Source organism: Stegostoma tigrinum, chromosome 9, assembly GCF_030684315.1.
Source record: "Stegostoma tigrinum isolate sSteTig4 chromosome 9, sSteTig4.hap1, whole genome shotgun sequence".
Taxonomy (NCBI): Eukaryota; Metazoa; Chordata; class Chondrichthyes; order Orectolobiformes; family Stegostomatidae; genus Stegostoma; species Stegostoma tigrinum.
The window spans coordinates 76,509,740-76,523,859 of NC_081362.1; the positions used below are offsets into that span (position 1 = coordinate 76,509,740).

The window sequence follows — 14,120 nt, forward strand, 5'->3', positions numbered from 1 at the left end:
GCTTTACCAATTGAGAGAAATGTAATTTAAGGCAAGTAACTATAGTACAATTGTAGTCAGGCTCAAATGGTTTATCATTCTATTTACCAAAGCTTTGAAGAAGCCATTCAGATTTTGAGAGACAGAAGTTGCACTAACTCCAAAGCTATGATGATTCTGGGCCATTACACGTGGAAATTATAAGCTAATTACAGTGGGATATTCTTCAGCAAACTGAAGCCCATCAATTGCTCAGGGTGTTATGGGAATTCTTAATTTTGTCTTAGACCAGACAACCGACATGTTAATGATGAGCTCTGAAGACTACTACAAAGTCTTAGATAATAAAATGTGAGGCTGGATGAACACAGCAGGCCAAGCAGCATCTCAGGAGCTGCTTGGCCTGCTGTGTTCATCCAGCCTCACATTTTATTATCTTGGAATCTCCAGCATCTGCAGTTCCCATTATCTCTACTACAAAGTCTTGTCTGCAGTCAAGGCAGATACCTTCAGCAAGGAAGTGCTTGGATTGGAATGGAGCTAGAGGAGATCCTCCCAAGGCCATCAACCAGGAGATCTACTACCGCTGTACCAGAGGGATATCACAGGGAATGTTCCAGGAGTGGCAGCAAAGTCTGTTTGTACCTCGAGTACGCTGGACATTTGATTGGTGGACATGCAGAAGACGACCACTGGTAGTCTGAAGCAAAGGCAGAAAGTGAAAGTGAGATCGGGGTGGCAAGGCTGTGACTGGCTGCAACAGCCAAGTGTTTTTTTATCCTGCTTAATTTGGGACAGATTTAACCAGTGACTTAAAACTGCATGTCAGTTCATCAAAAATTCTGCTTTACTTTTAACTTAGTTAAATTTAGGGCACTTTGGACGTTGAATTCTTTTTTTAAAAAATTAAACACAGCAAAAATGTAGTCTGCAATGCACTCCTCAGAAAAGAAGTTCAGTAATCATTGCAATAGCATTCAAAATTCTGTATATCCTATGGCACAAACAAAATAATTTAGTCTCTCAAATCAAAAGTCAATTATGCTGCCAAGATATAGCTTGCAGCTCATAAATTAGTCATCACATCTTTTATAATTAAGTGTCAGTACATTAAACCTCAACATTCCACTATCCAAGATATTTTTAAACTGGGAAAAAAAATAGCTGCTTCAATTTCAACAACATTAATCATGTACCTGTTTATCTGGAAATAGGAGTTCAACAAAGCCTAAATTCCTTCACCTTGGATTATAGCCACTCAACCCCATTATTCTCCAGTAAATGCAATCCATCTTATTCTGTCTTACTAGTGTTTTGGAATGTTTCATGCTAGCCACATGTACTTCATAATGCTTCTGCATCTTACAATCCTTAATTCTATCGTTACAGGTGAATTAAAAAAATCCATATGTAGCTCTCTACATTGAGCTGTTAAAGGCCACTGTATAACTAACAGACATGCCCAAAGTACATTCTGGCCAACTAAATACTACATGAATTGTAGTCAGCATTGAAACTTGGGAAACGTGGCAGAGAATTTGCTTATATCAAACCCCACAAACAGTACCACAAGACTAGCCATAGAGTGTGTTTCTTATAATATTGACTGAAGGATTAATATTGGCCAAGATAGGAGGGAATAATTTCCTCCGCTATTCTTCAAAGTAACACCGTGGTAATCTCATATCCATCCAAGTGGTAGATGATCCTCAGTATAATGCATCATCTGAAAGATGGTGCCTTAGACAGTGCAGAACACCCTCAGGACTACGCAAGAGTGTTGACCAAGATATCTGTGCTCAAGTCCTGGAGTGGAACTTTAAGCTAGTGATCAGAATGAACCTATCATTTACTCCGCCATGTTTACTTGAATTTTGGAAAAATCATACCATTTTAAATTAAAACAATGAAAATTTGAATCTATATGTTTGAAACTCTTCACAATGATCATGCACTGGAGCAAAAAGTTTCAATGATAAAAACAACAATTATAAAGACTTCAAAAAGAATTTTACATGCGTATTACCAGAAAATATTTGACAACATGGCACATTAGAGGAAATTACAATCAACGAGCAAAACTTTCATCAGAGGGGCAGTTTTCAAGCAGGGCCTTAAAAACAGGGAAATTGAGGCAAGAGGCAGAAAAATTCAGTAACAGCATGTCAAGGTGGGGTCAAGGAAAGTCAGGATGCCCGAGAGGCCAGAATTGTAAGAACTCTGTTCTCAGACATTAGTGATATTGGACAAGGTTAATACAGAGGGATGATCATGGAGGGATTTGCACACAACTATCATAATTATGAATCTGAAGTGTTGTTGGACCTAGTGTCAACGTAATTAGCATACTCAAAGGTGATGGATGAATGGGACCTGATAGGAGTCCAGGCAGCAGAGAATTAAAATGTTTAAGTGAGCGGAAGATGGGAGGCTAGCCAAAACAGCATTAGAATTGTCAGAAATGCAATAAGTATTTTAGCAGATGAGCTGAAGAGGGGAAAAGCATTAGTACCAAGGGAGAAGTAGGGAGTCATGACTGAGAGAATATAAATGCATTCAGGACATATGCAGAACAAAAGTTTGAATAAATATGACAGTGGGCAAGATATAAAGTTAGCACAGGGGCCACAAGCAACGTTGTAATAATGGTGGTTCAATGCCATTAAAGTAGACATGTTTTCCATTGTTCGAGAGTTGACTTTATTATTTGAGGAATAACATTACATTACTGCTTTCTGCACCTTCCCAAAGGGAGAAGAAAATTGCTTCCATCATTGGTCTTTATCCAATTTGTGTTTAGTTTTGCATGGCCAGAAATAGTAAGTGTTTTTTAAAAATGTACATTTAAGTTCCTAAATAATTGGGTGGATGCCTGAAATTAATGGTTTAATGAATGTGACTCTCACAAATGGTATGGTTCTGAATTCTGCCGTTGCTTCCTTCTGGATCAACATAGTTGATGCCAACAATTGTGTGGTCTTGATTCCTAGGATAATCAGCATGCAAGTGAGGGGGAAATAAAAAGGGACCTTTTCCAAACATTAGATTGTACGCTTCAATTTCTGAAGTGCGTGCATGGACAATTTTTGCGCTGCACAATTTTACATTTAATAAGAGGAATTTTTGTTTAAAGTGTGTCATTTATTTTCCAGTAGGCAGGGTGGCGGATTGAAGAGAATTATTTGTTGGTGGAAGCGGCAGTCCTAACATTTTTGAATAGTCTGACTGTATTCAATATTTTAAAAAAGTGACTTCACTATTGCAGGGAAGGATAAAGCATGAAGGATGATCTGATTGCTTTTTGCACACATACAATAAAAGGACACTGAAGCTTATAAAGAGATGGCAATGGAAAGATTTGTAACTGCTTAATTCACAATACTCATTAAAAGAATAAGACTCAACACAAGGAAGCACGAACACCTGAAGCAGGTACTGATGAACTGAGTGCACGCAGAGGGCCTATTAAAAGTAATACTATTGTAATGGTCAGGCTGAGAGAATTTAATGTACATTTACGAGTACGAATTCTTCTGTATAAAAGTAGATTCTAATGTGACCCAGATGTATACTCTTTTTACAGTATTGTTACCCTTTTATTAAGTTCTGTTCACTGCTAAGACTGCTTGGGATGTTAATTGGAGGGACCTCTGCCTGGGTGCCACAGAAGAACATCTGGCACTTTTTAGTGACTGAAGGAACAGCTCCTGCAGCAAAAGAAATACACTCAGGGACCCAACAGTCAGCCAGCCAAGAGGACACTCAGTTCCTTTTGTGCAACTTGGATTTAATCCAGAGGTCCAAATACAGCTTTAAAAATAGTGCTGGCAAAATTCAGATCCAAAGAGTCAAGAGACGTGGATTTGGACTAAGCACATGCATATGCTAATTGTAATGTTAAGCACATTTCTCATAACTTTATTTTCCTCCATTGCCATCATTTTTTTTAATTAGAGTGTGTCTGGAATTTTTGGCTATAGTGTGAAGTAAAATAAAATTGTCATTGCAGTCCTTAAAAACCAAGTGAGAGCCATTTATCACATTTATATAAGGGAATCACACAAATGCAGGTCCATTCTTTCCTTAGGTTGCAACAAGCAGAATGACAACAAAATAGGTGCAAAAATTGCTTTGCTCCCCACCAAAACCAAAGTTGTGGCATAATTCCAGAGTCAGGGCCAAACCTGCCTCAGGAAGAGAAGTGGATTGAACGAGTCTGCAAAAACAGGAAGCCATTTCCAAATCTACAAGTTTGAAAAACACGATAAGGTCACGTTATGACAAGTCCAAGTTTGTCCAACTTGGATAACAATGAAATATGCTGCATGCAGACAATTCTAGTCTAATAACGTTCTCTCATGTAGAACGCACCTCATGAGATAGAATCAGATGGCAGTGTAACTTGTCTACAAGACGAGAATTTTATTATTGTTTCGGTTTGGAATGGGAAATTTAAGACAAATTCTCATCTTCTCCACGCCCACCCTATTTTAAATGCCAGTGTTTGAAATCAAAAGTATTATAGCTAATCCTTTGAAGCTGCATTCACTTGCCTTGGTCCCTCACTGGTCTATTTTTAAACCTGCTGGTTGATTAGTTTGCAGCCCTCTCTGGATCAGATTGCCACTGTGGCCAATCTCTCTCAGTACCACTCCAGTCCTTCTGTTTTACAAAAGGCTCTATATTTTTGATCAATGATTCTGATTGGGTCTCTTTCAGAAATACAGAGCTGTACTTACATTCTGACAGTTCCTCCTTACTGTCGCACCCCATTTCCACAGCAGTCTGCTGTTGTATTCTGGAAGTTAATGCCCAGTCAACCATATTTTTGTTGCTGTCCAGTATTGAGTGCATGAGGTAATAGTGATGTTGGTGCTTTTTTTTGGGGGGGGGGGGAAAAGAATGGTGTTTGGGGGCACGATGCACTGGGTGGGGTACTGGCTAAGTACAGACCAGATGAGAACCCTTGAAGTTCTCAAAATATAAATGGAGACTTTGAGTGTTCCAGGTGACGAGGAATTGCCCAGCAGATTGTTCAATTTCCTGGGCAATTCGTACACAGTCTACTACAGTGGGAATTCCGCAGGGACATCATGTGCAATTTCCAAGGATGAGGAATAACAACTATCTAGCCATTAGAAAATCCGTGCCTGTGTCTCCTTCACCAGTACCTGCATGTCTGCCAGTGAACCAGTCAACATGCATTGAAATCACATGTTCTGCTTACATGATCTACATTAATTATTGAGGAAATTCCCGGGGGGGGGGGCGGGGGGGAGGGAGAGAAGAAGAGAGAGCGCGAGAGTGGGGGGAGGTGAGAGAGCGCGAATTGAATTTAACACTACACATATTCAGCAAGCGTCTTGAGCTTTTTTTTCCTTCAAGTTAAAAGTGGGATAGGAATGCAAATTAAATTTATTGAGCACAACTGGGAAGTGAGATCCTGGGAGTCAGGTCAAAGGGATCAGAAGCATGGAGAGTTGTTTTCGCATGGTTGTTCAGAATCTTTTCTCAAAGTTAGCTATTTACTTGGTCAAGTTGTCACCAAAACCTTGCAGGATTGCAATACGAGCTCTGTTTTCAACTTAAAAACTGTAAATTCATGAAGTACTGCCAGACTGATAATAATGAAGAGAAGCCAAATCATTTTCTGTGCATAGTTCTATTTGAACATCTTTCCACTTTGATCCTCTCCCCATTGTGGGGGATTTTATGCTTGGTAAAAAGGTGTCGAGCACATTTGAAGGCAAATAAGGGTAAAATCACCACAGACCTGGAGGACTCGACTTACTCTTTCATTAGACAGACCAGACTGGTGGTGGTTTACTTTGAGCATCAACACACCCCAAGCAACAAGTGAGGCTGAGGAGGCTGGACTTTTATGGTAAACTCAGCCATTGCAGGAATCGAGCCTGCACTGTTGGCACTCTGTATCGCAACTCCCTCGTACACAACAATCCAACGGTCATGCTGATGCACTGATAGAAAATGTCAGGCTTTTCCAAAGTGGCGATGTTTAGGATGTCAAGTGTTAACTCAAACTTAAATGTTGGGGTCACAAGCCATTAGGAAGCGGTGGCTACTGTGAAGATCTGACCAAGGTATTGCAGCTGTACAGCTGTCCAAGCACGCTCTCCATTCATACCAGTGGCTACAACAATTTTCAAGCTGAGGGTCACCGAGATAAAATGTTTGTCAAGCACTGGAAGGTGCTCCACGATTGTCAGTTTTGCTTGTAAGGTTTCCTAATCAGCAAGATGAAAGGCAATTCCAGCAAAAAAAATTTGTCCATAGGTCAGTCACATGCCTGACATATAGATGAAATAATATTGGGAAACAGTTGGGAATATGCCGTCTAAATATTTATTTCAAATCTACAGGCAGAATGGAGAGTTAAGGATATGTTGTAACAGGAAAGAAAAAAATGACACCACACACATTTTCCAAAGTACACCTCAACTGCTTTCAGCAACCACTGAGGTAATGGAACTCACACCAAAGTCCTCTTCTTCTTCAAAATAGAATGTCATCGCAGAGAACATGTCCAAGTTACTTATTTTTCATTTTTATTAAAAAATGTTTTATATTATATTTTCCAGCAGTCTGATAGATAGTTTGCCAGGAATACTAATATATTCCAACAGTTATAAGCAGTGGGTGGAATCAGGAGGTGAGCGGAGACGTTGTATTCTCCCACCTAGAGTTTTTATTACAAACAAATGTCAAACAAAACAAAGAAGCCACAGCTGTGGTCTTTGTGGTAATACAACATAACAACCCACCAGTGTTGAGTAATGTTCCCTGGCTTTGCTTTAATAAAGCACCCTGACATGCAAGCAAAGGTGGAAACTGAGCCCACTATTTTCAAAATACACCACAAGAAGTGTAAACTCCATAGCCTGTGGGTCACAGCAGGAGAAAACACAAATCAATCATGCCGGCTTAAACAAAAGGTGTACTTCTTTTTCCACAGCTATGTGGTTAGATACCTGGTACTTGTTACAAGTTAGGTAAGCAGATTCCTCTGTATCCCACAAATATGCAGTAAACTTTAAGCCGTATGGCATGCATGCCCTAATTGTTTAGGTGGACAGTTTTATAAAGGACAACAATTCCACTTTTTCAAACTAATTGCTTTGTTGAAGGCACGTTTTAAAAACGGACAAGAGACTGACGGACACACACCCTACCTGTGCGTATTTTCCATGCAACATGCTATTGTTGGAATAAAATGAAATTCAAGAAAACCAACTGTGGCAAAGTGCTGTTAGTTCTTAAGTATTTTAGATTTTAAAAAGGGCTTAAATACGTAGGGTAGTTTTGTTTAAGAAATTTCAAAAATTCAATCCAGATCTAGGCCTAAACCAAAAAGCCCCAACAAAAGTACATATATAGCAGGATTCTCTACACTAAGAACTGTATAGAAATGGGATATTATTCCAGAATTATTCGGGGAAGATCACATACGCTCTTGTTTGTATCCATTTGTAAGAACTACAGGAAGGAAGACAACAATGGAAAAGGCAGGGAAATGATAGGATGAGGACTACAACTAAAATTATAATCCATGTGGATAAAGCCACTTTAAGATAGAATCTCTGGGGTAGCAGATGGGAGAGATTACAAATTGTCAAGTTGACATGATCAGGTCACCCTTCTAAAGAGAGGATATCATTAAATTGGGAAGGGTGCAGTAAAGATCTGTAAGGATTTTACTAGGACTGGAGGATTTGAATTATGAGGAGAGGCTGGGAACTTTTTCCATGGAACTTGGGAGTTTGAGGGGTGACCTTACAGATGTCAATAAAATCCAGATGGGCATAGATAAATGAATTGTGAAGTTCTTTCTTCCTAGGGCTGGGGAATTCAAAACTAGAGGGCACAGATTTAAAGGTCAGAGGGGCAAGATTTAAAACGGCCAACTGTTTCCACACAGAGGGTGGTGCACATATGGATGGATGAAGTGGTAGATGCAGGCAGATTTAAAAGACATTTGGACAGGATAATGCATAGAAAAGGTTTAAAGGGATATGGGCCAAACACAGTCAAATGGGAGTAAGTTTAGTTTGGGAGTCCTGGTCGGCATGGACAAGTGGGACTGAAGAGTCTGTTTCCACGCTGTATGGCTCCATGGCTAAGTACCACCTACATATTCTTGATTGATCAAACCTACATTAAGCCTTATATAACCTTTAAAAAAAAGTGGAATACTGATGAGGACAGTGACTCTCAAACTTAGAGTTAGGGAGAGATACAGAGGTGAAAACAGGTATTGGGAGTGACCTGGCCACCACCTGTACCTTTAACAGGAAACGCAAAACACCAATACTGTAATTAAGGAAATATCAAACAATGTTACTACTTAAAAGAACAACTGGAAGTACTGAATATACTTACTTTTCCTTAAGGATAATTTTGCTTTCCTTTCTCCAGTACTCTTTGAAGTCTGAGCAAAACTCATACCACAGGGTAAAGAAGTGATTTGGAGTGACTTCTTTATCTCCAGATTTTGGCTTCATGCTAAAATATGCCGCTGTTTCCAAGAAGCTGACAAAAGGAAACAACATAATCAAAATACAAGTCCAAAAAACACTTTTGAACTTCTGTTATTCGTCAGTAATAATTCGCATTGAAGAGAAGCACGTCATATTTAAACGATCTTAAACCAATTTTATTTCACAACATCTTGGAGGAGAACTCCAAACTATAGCCGAGTCCTGCTGAAATACATGTTAACTATTGCAATCCTTCAGCCTGAGCATTTGAAGTGATGTACAAACCATCATATCAATCCAACTCTTCACTAGTTGCAAACATGCAATCAACTACTTGTTAACTGCAAGAGACTCTTCTAGTTTGATTAGAGAGTGGTCTTCCTCTCCCACACTAGAACATGCAGGCCCTTTAGTTTCCTATACTTAGGCAGAATGGTAGCAGCGACCTTCACTATGAGCAGGAGCTCATATAATGTTGGTAGTTGGCATGCCCACACAACAAACCTACCATCTTATCTAACTTCGTTTGGTACGACACATGAATTGGTGACTGAGTGTGCTTGACAGATCGAAGAGATAGGGATTGAAAGACATCTTCAATATTACTGCCACACTGGCTAGAGTACACAAGATCTACAGGATCACTAAGTAAATTCACCACAGTTATGACCATGCAGTGGGTTTACTGATCTTATAACTAAGTAAAGAACTGTGAAGGCATGATCATTGCATACGTTTTTGTACTTCAATGAAGACATTTTGTTGCATATCCATAATTTATATTTATCCCTGGGAAGATCATATGGAAGTTAGCAAAGAAAATTGCTTAATACCTTGTATGGTCCATCATGCAATTGAAGTAAATATCAAACAAAGCAGAGCTGCAGTACCAGGGCACATTACAACTCATGAAAGACCACCCAACAGAAGCAGAGACTCCAAAATGCCAAACAAATAAAAACTAAATGAAACAAGGAAAGCAATTTGACATGTTGAATTACAAACCACATATCTTCATGGAATGGAACTACTTTGCTATAATTAAGATCTCTTTTCACAAAATAGACACAGAGCCACATGTGCAATTAATTGGTCCCAGGACAAATTACAAATCTAATGTTTATTCACAAAATAGAAGGCCTGAACAGTTAAAGCATGTAGCATTATTTGTCCAGATTCAAAACCTCTCTCACAGGTGCCTCATAGCTCAACAGATAGTCTAGCAATAGTGCTCAGCCTCTATCAGCAAGATCTCAACTTTGGTCTCACAAATGTGTAACTCATTCCAATTTCAATTTCACAGAACCTGGGTCAGTACTGGCTCACAGAGATCCATCGGATTATCAGAAGATGCAGGTTAGCATCTCAGCATTCTGCTTTAATTCATCCCCACCAAGTGACTGAAATACTCACTCATGCCTAGTTGCCTCCTGACTTGATTATTCCAATGGTCTCCAGTTTATGAATTCTGAAGAATGGTAATCATCAACACATCTTAAGATGAACTACAATGCACTCCCCTTCCCTTAACGCCTCCATTCTGTAATTACAATCAAAAGAGTCACACAGCATGCAAACAGACCCTGGAATCTAACTAGTCCACGCCAATCATGTTCTCAAACAAAACTAGCCCCACCCTGCCTGCTTCTTAATCTTTTACTTAAATTCCACCAGGTTCCTAGTTATGTATGGACCTCCATTCCTGCACCCTGCCCCTAAGTTCTACTTTTTAACCAACTTTGTCCACTCTTCCTCGCTCCCTTTCCTTTGCATTACCATGAGCACCTGTACTTGCAGCTACCGAGGCCCCAAAGTTCTGGAGTTTCCACTTTTAAAAAAAATTGCTTTCTTTCTTCAAAACTCTTTGATCACTTTTATTCAAGTCTCCAGAGCCTTCACTCATTGCCTTGAAGTCTATTTTTCCTCCAACTTTTGAAGTGCTTCGAAGTGATTTCCTATGTTCAATGTATTCTGCAAAGAGAAGTATTAACTGTTGCTGTAAATACTCTCTTTTGGAAAGGGAGAACCAGAATTAAAGATAGGGCTGTTTGTCATTTGGGTGTGGTAGACATGGATCACTTTATTGAAAGCTACTCTGCGTCAGTTTCTAAGAAAAACAGGTCCCAGCAACTCCAATGTGTATATTTGGAAGCCTAACTACCATTATGCACCAAGGGCTTAAAAAGCATTTAAAACAATTTCACAATTCTCATTCATTATATTTGAAGATGAACAAAAGGTGGTGCAATATGTGTGCTGCAAATTATTAAGTAATGGTCAGATTAAACACAAGGAATTCTAGCTATCTATTCTTCATAATTAATGGTACAGCTCTTCTTCTCAGTTACCCCATTCCTTACCATGCCCAATCAACAAATATCTTGGGAGGCCACCACTGAATAGAACTGAACTGGTCCAGTAATTTGAACACTATAGCTATAAGTGCCAGGTAGAGGTTGGGAACTATGCACTAAGTGGCTCATCTCTTGAACACAAAACCTCTTCCATGCACACAAGACTCACATCAGGGGTGCTATGGAATACTTGGATTTGGATCCTATATATGAAAAGATACATTAAAGAAGTTGAGATCACGTAAGCAACATCAGTTGGCCTGTCTGATTGACCAGCTTTGGAATCAATATCCTACTACCACCATGTAATATGCATAGCAACATCCAGCCTGTATGTAGTGCAGCCCGAGTTCCTTGATATATTCTCACCAAGCACATAAGCAGCATGGTTCTTTGATTCACTGGCTTAAGGACCTGGAATTCTGTCTTAAGTATAAGGAAGCAACATCACCTGAAGGGCTGCAACAGTTGAGGAGAAGGTCATACTCTGATTGCGAAAAGGTTTAACAGTGTCTCAGGGTCGCAGATAGAGTCTTTCAGGCTTGCTGGATTTTCTCAAAGTATCTATTTCTGTGGTCTCCCTTGGTTTTTTATTTCAGTAGCACCCACTTGCCTCAAGCATTAGAAAAAAATCATTGGTTCAGAGATAGTAGGAACTGCTAATGCCGGAGTCTGAGATCACAAGTTGTGGAGCTAGATGACCACAGCAGGCCAGGCAGCATCAGAGGAGCAGGAAAGCTGACGTTTCAGATCTGGACCCCTCTTCAGAAATGGGGGGAGGGGAAGGGGGCTCTGAAAAGAAAGAAAAAGAGAGGAGGAGGTGGTGATAGAAGGTGGATAGAGGAGCAGGTAGGAAGAGAGAAGACAGACAGGTCAAGGAGGCGAGGATGAAGCCAGTACAGGGAGTGTAGGTAGGGAATTAGGATGGGGGTTGGTCAGTGATGAGGGACAGGTAGGTAGGTGGGAGCGAAGATTGACAGGTCAGAGAGGCGGGGACGAAGCTAGTACATAGGAAGTGGGTGTGGGGGTTGGTCAGTGAGGTGGGAGGAGTGGATAGGTGGGAGAAAAGACTGACAGGTCAAGGAGGCAGGGATGAGATGGGCTGGTCTTGGGAGGAGGTCTGGGGTGAGGAGAATTTTCAGCTTGTGAAATCCACATTGAGACCATTGGGCTGCAGGGTTCCCAGGTGGAATGTGAGGTGCTGTTCCTCCAGCCTTCGGGTGGCATCATTGTGGTACTGGAGTTGGGCCAGGATGGATACGGCGTCTAAGGAGTGGGAGGGGGAGTTGAAGTGGTTTGTGACTGGGAGGGGTTGTTGTTTGTCATGAACCGCAGAAGGTGCTACACCTGCCCCTACACCCCTATCCTAGGACCCAAGAAAACATTCAACAGACGTTGACCTGCACATCCTCTAATATGGTATACTGTATCCACTGTTCCCAATGTGCTTTCCTATACATGGGGGAAACCAAGCAGAGGCTTGGAGACCGCTTTGTTGAGCACCTATGCTTGGTTCGTGACAAATGACAACATCGCCCAGTCGCGAACCATTTTGACTTCCCCTCCTACACCTTGGACGACATGTCCATCCTGGGCCTCCTCCAGTGCCGCAACGATGCCACCCGAAGGCTGGAGGAACAGCAACTCTCATTCTGCCTGGGAACCCTGCAGCCCAATGGTCTCGATGCGGGCTTCACAAGCTTCAAAATCTCCCCACCCTCAGCCTCATCCCAAGTCCAGCCCATCTCATCCCCACTTCCTTGACTGGTCCATCTTTTCTACCTATCCGCTCCTCCCACCTCACAGGCCAACCCCCAAACCCACTTCCTACCTACTTGCCTCATCCCTGGCTCCTTGACCCATCTGTCTTCCCTCCCACCTACCTGCCCCTTCCTCCACCCCAAATCCCTACCTACACTCATCTGTACTGGCTTCAACCCCATCTCCTTGACCTGCCTGTCTTCTCTCCACCTGTTTGCTGCTCTATCCACCTCCTATCATTGCCTCCTCCCCTCTCTATTTATTTCAGAGCCCCTTTACCCTCCCCCATTTCTGAAGAAGGGTCCAGACACAAAACGTCAGCTTCCCTGCTCCTCTGGGGACTAGGCAGGAACAGGATACTGATTGTGGATGATCAGCCGTGATCATAATGAATGGTGGTGCTGGCTCGAAGGGCTGAATGCCCTACTCCTGCACCTATTGTCTGACGCTGTCTGGCCTGCTGTCTTCATTCAGCTCCACACAGATTGGTTCTTTGGATTCTTCAGCAATATCCATTGGGTCTAACATCACTGACTTTTACCATCAACAGTAGGGTTGCCCCATTGCTTTGGGCAATTTATTGTTTACTAAAGCTGCTGGATCACAGCTAGATTTGATTTCCATCAATAATATGGAGGCTTCACATTCAGCATAATTTACCAGAGATGCTCCTGCTGAATTCAAATAATTCCGACTGCTTATGTAGTTTTACAGCTTTCAGGCTTCTCAAAAGTTGCATTATAGAGAGCACGAGTGCGAGGGCAAGGGAAAGATGGCCGAGTGCAAGGCTGACGTGGAATTCTTGAAGGTGCATGTTAGAGAAAGCAGAGGGGTGCCACTGTCAATGCTGAAAAAGGAATGGGTGAGACAAAAGGACAAGAAGTCAGCATCAAAAGAACAAGGAAATGTTGAGATTAAGAGGTGCTGGTAGTTCTGGTGAAGACAGAGAGGAAAAGGTCAGGTAAAACTCAAACAAAGTTCAGAATATTAATTTTGAGCTAAGGCAAACTGCAAAGCTAATGATAGTGAAGAAGGACATTCGCGCGATTTAAAAGGGACGCACAACACAGACAGCAGAATTTTGAATTAACTCAATGATGGAAATGGTGATAGGTGGTCAGCCAGAAGTATGGCCAATTTTTGAAGTGACAAAGACCTTGATTTAAAAAAAAACTAAGCAAATGAACAGTGATGTAGATTGAGGCAAATTATATTCTAAGTGTGGCACTATGATACAATCTAGGAGAATTAGTAGATATTTTACCTTTAGGAGCTCGTCAGTGTTTCATTAGAATTGTGGTTATGAACAGAGTTAGACAATGGCTTGGGTATTGTACTTGTAATGATATTGTAACTCAAAGACTGGACTTTGCACAAGCAGTCAGACAGGATAAACCTGGTCAGGTGAGCATGTGGGGAAGCTAGCTATTTATATTGTCAAGGGAAGCATATTGATAAGGAAGGGACAGCAGGTAAGGATGGATCCTTGGATGATTCGAAGAGGTAATGGTGCTGGGATAGGAAGAACAAC

General features: G+C 41.1%; 1 protein-coding gene across 6 annotated transcripts in view; it reads right to left on the minus strand.

Moving 5' to 3' along the window:
• fmn2b (formin 2b) overlaps positions 1-14,120 on the minus strand; it is a 479,083-nt gene that overhangs the window by 46,814 nt on the left and 418,149 nt on the right. For 5 of the 6 annotated variants that reach the window (XM_048536693.2, XM_059648646.1, XM_059648645.1 and 2 more), the window contains one exon: positions 8,377-8,526. The exons of the other annotated variant lie outside the window; for it this stretch is intronic. In XM_048536693.2, the coding sequence (XP_048392650.2) occupies positions 8,377-8,526 (150 nt within the window). The remainder of the gene's footprint in view (positions 1-8,376; positions 8,527-14,120) is intronic. 6 annotated transcript variants of the gene reach the window in all.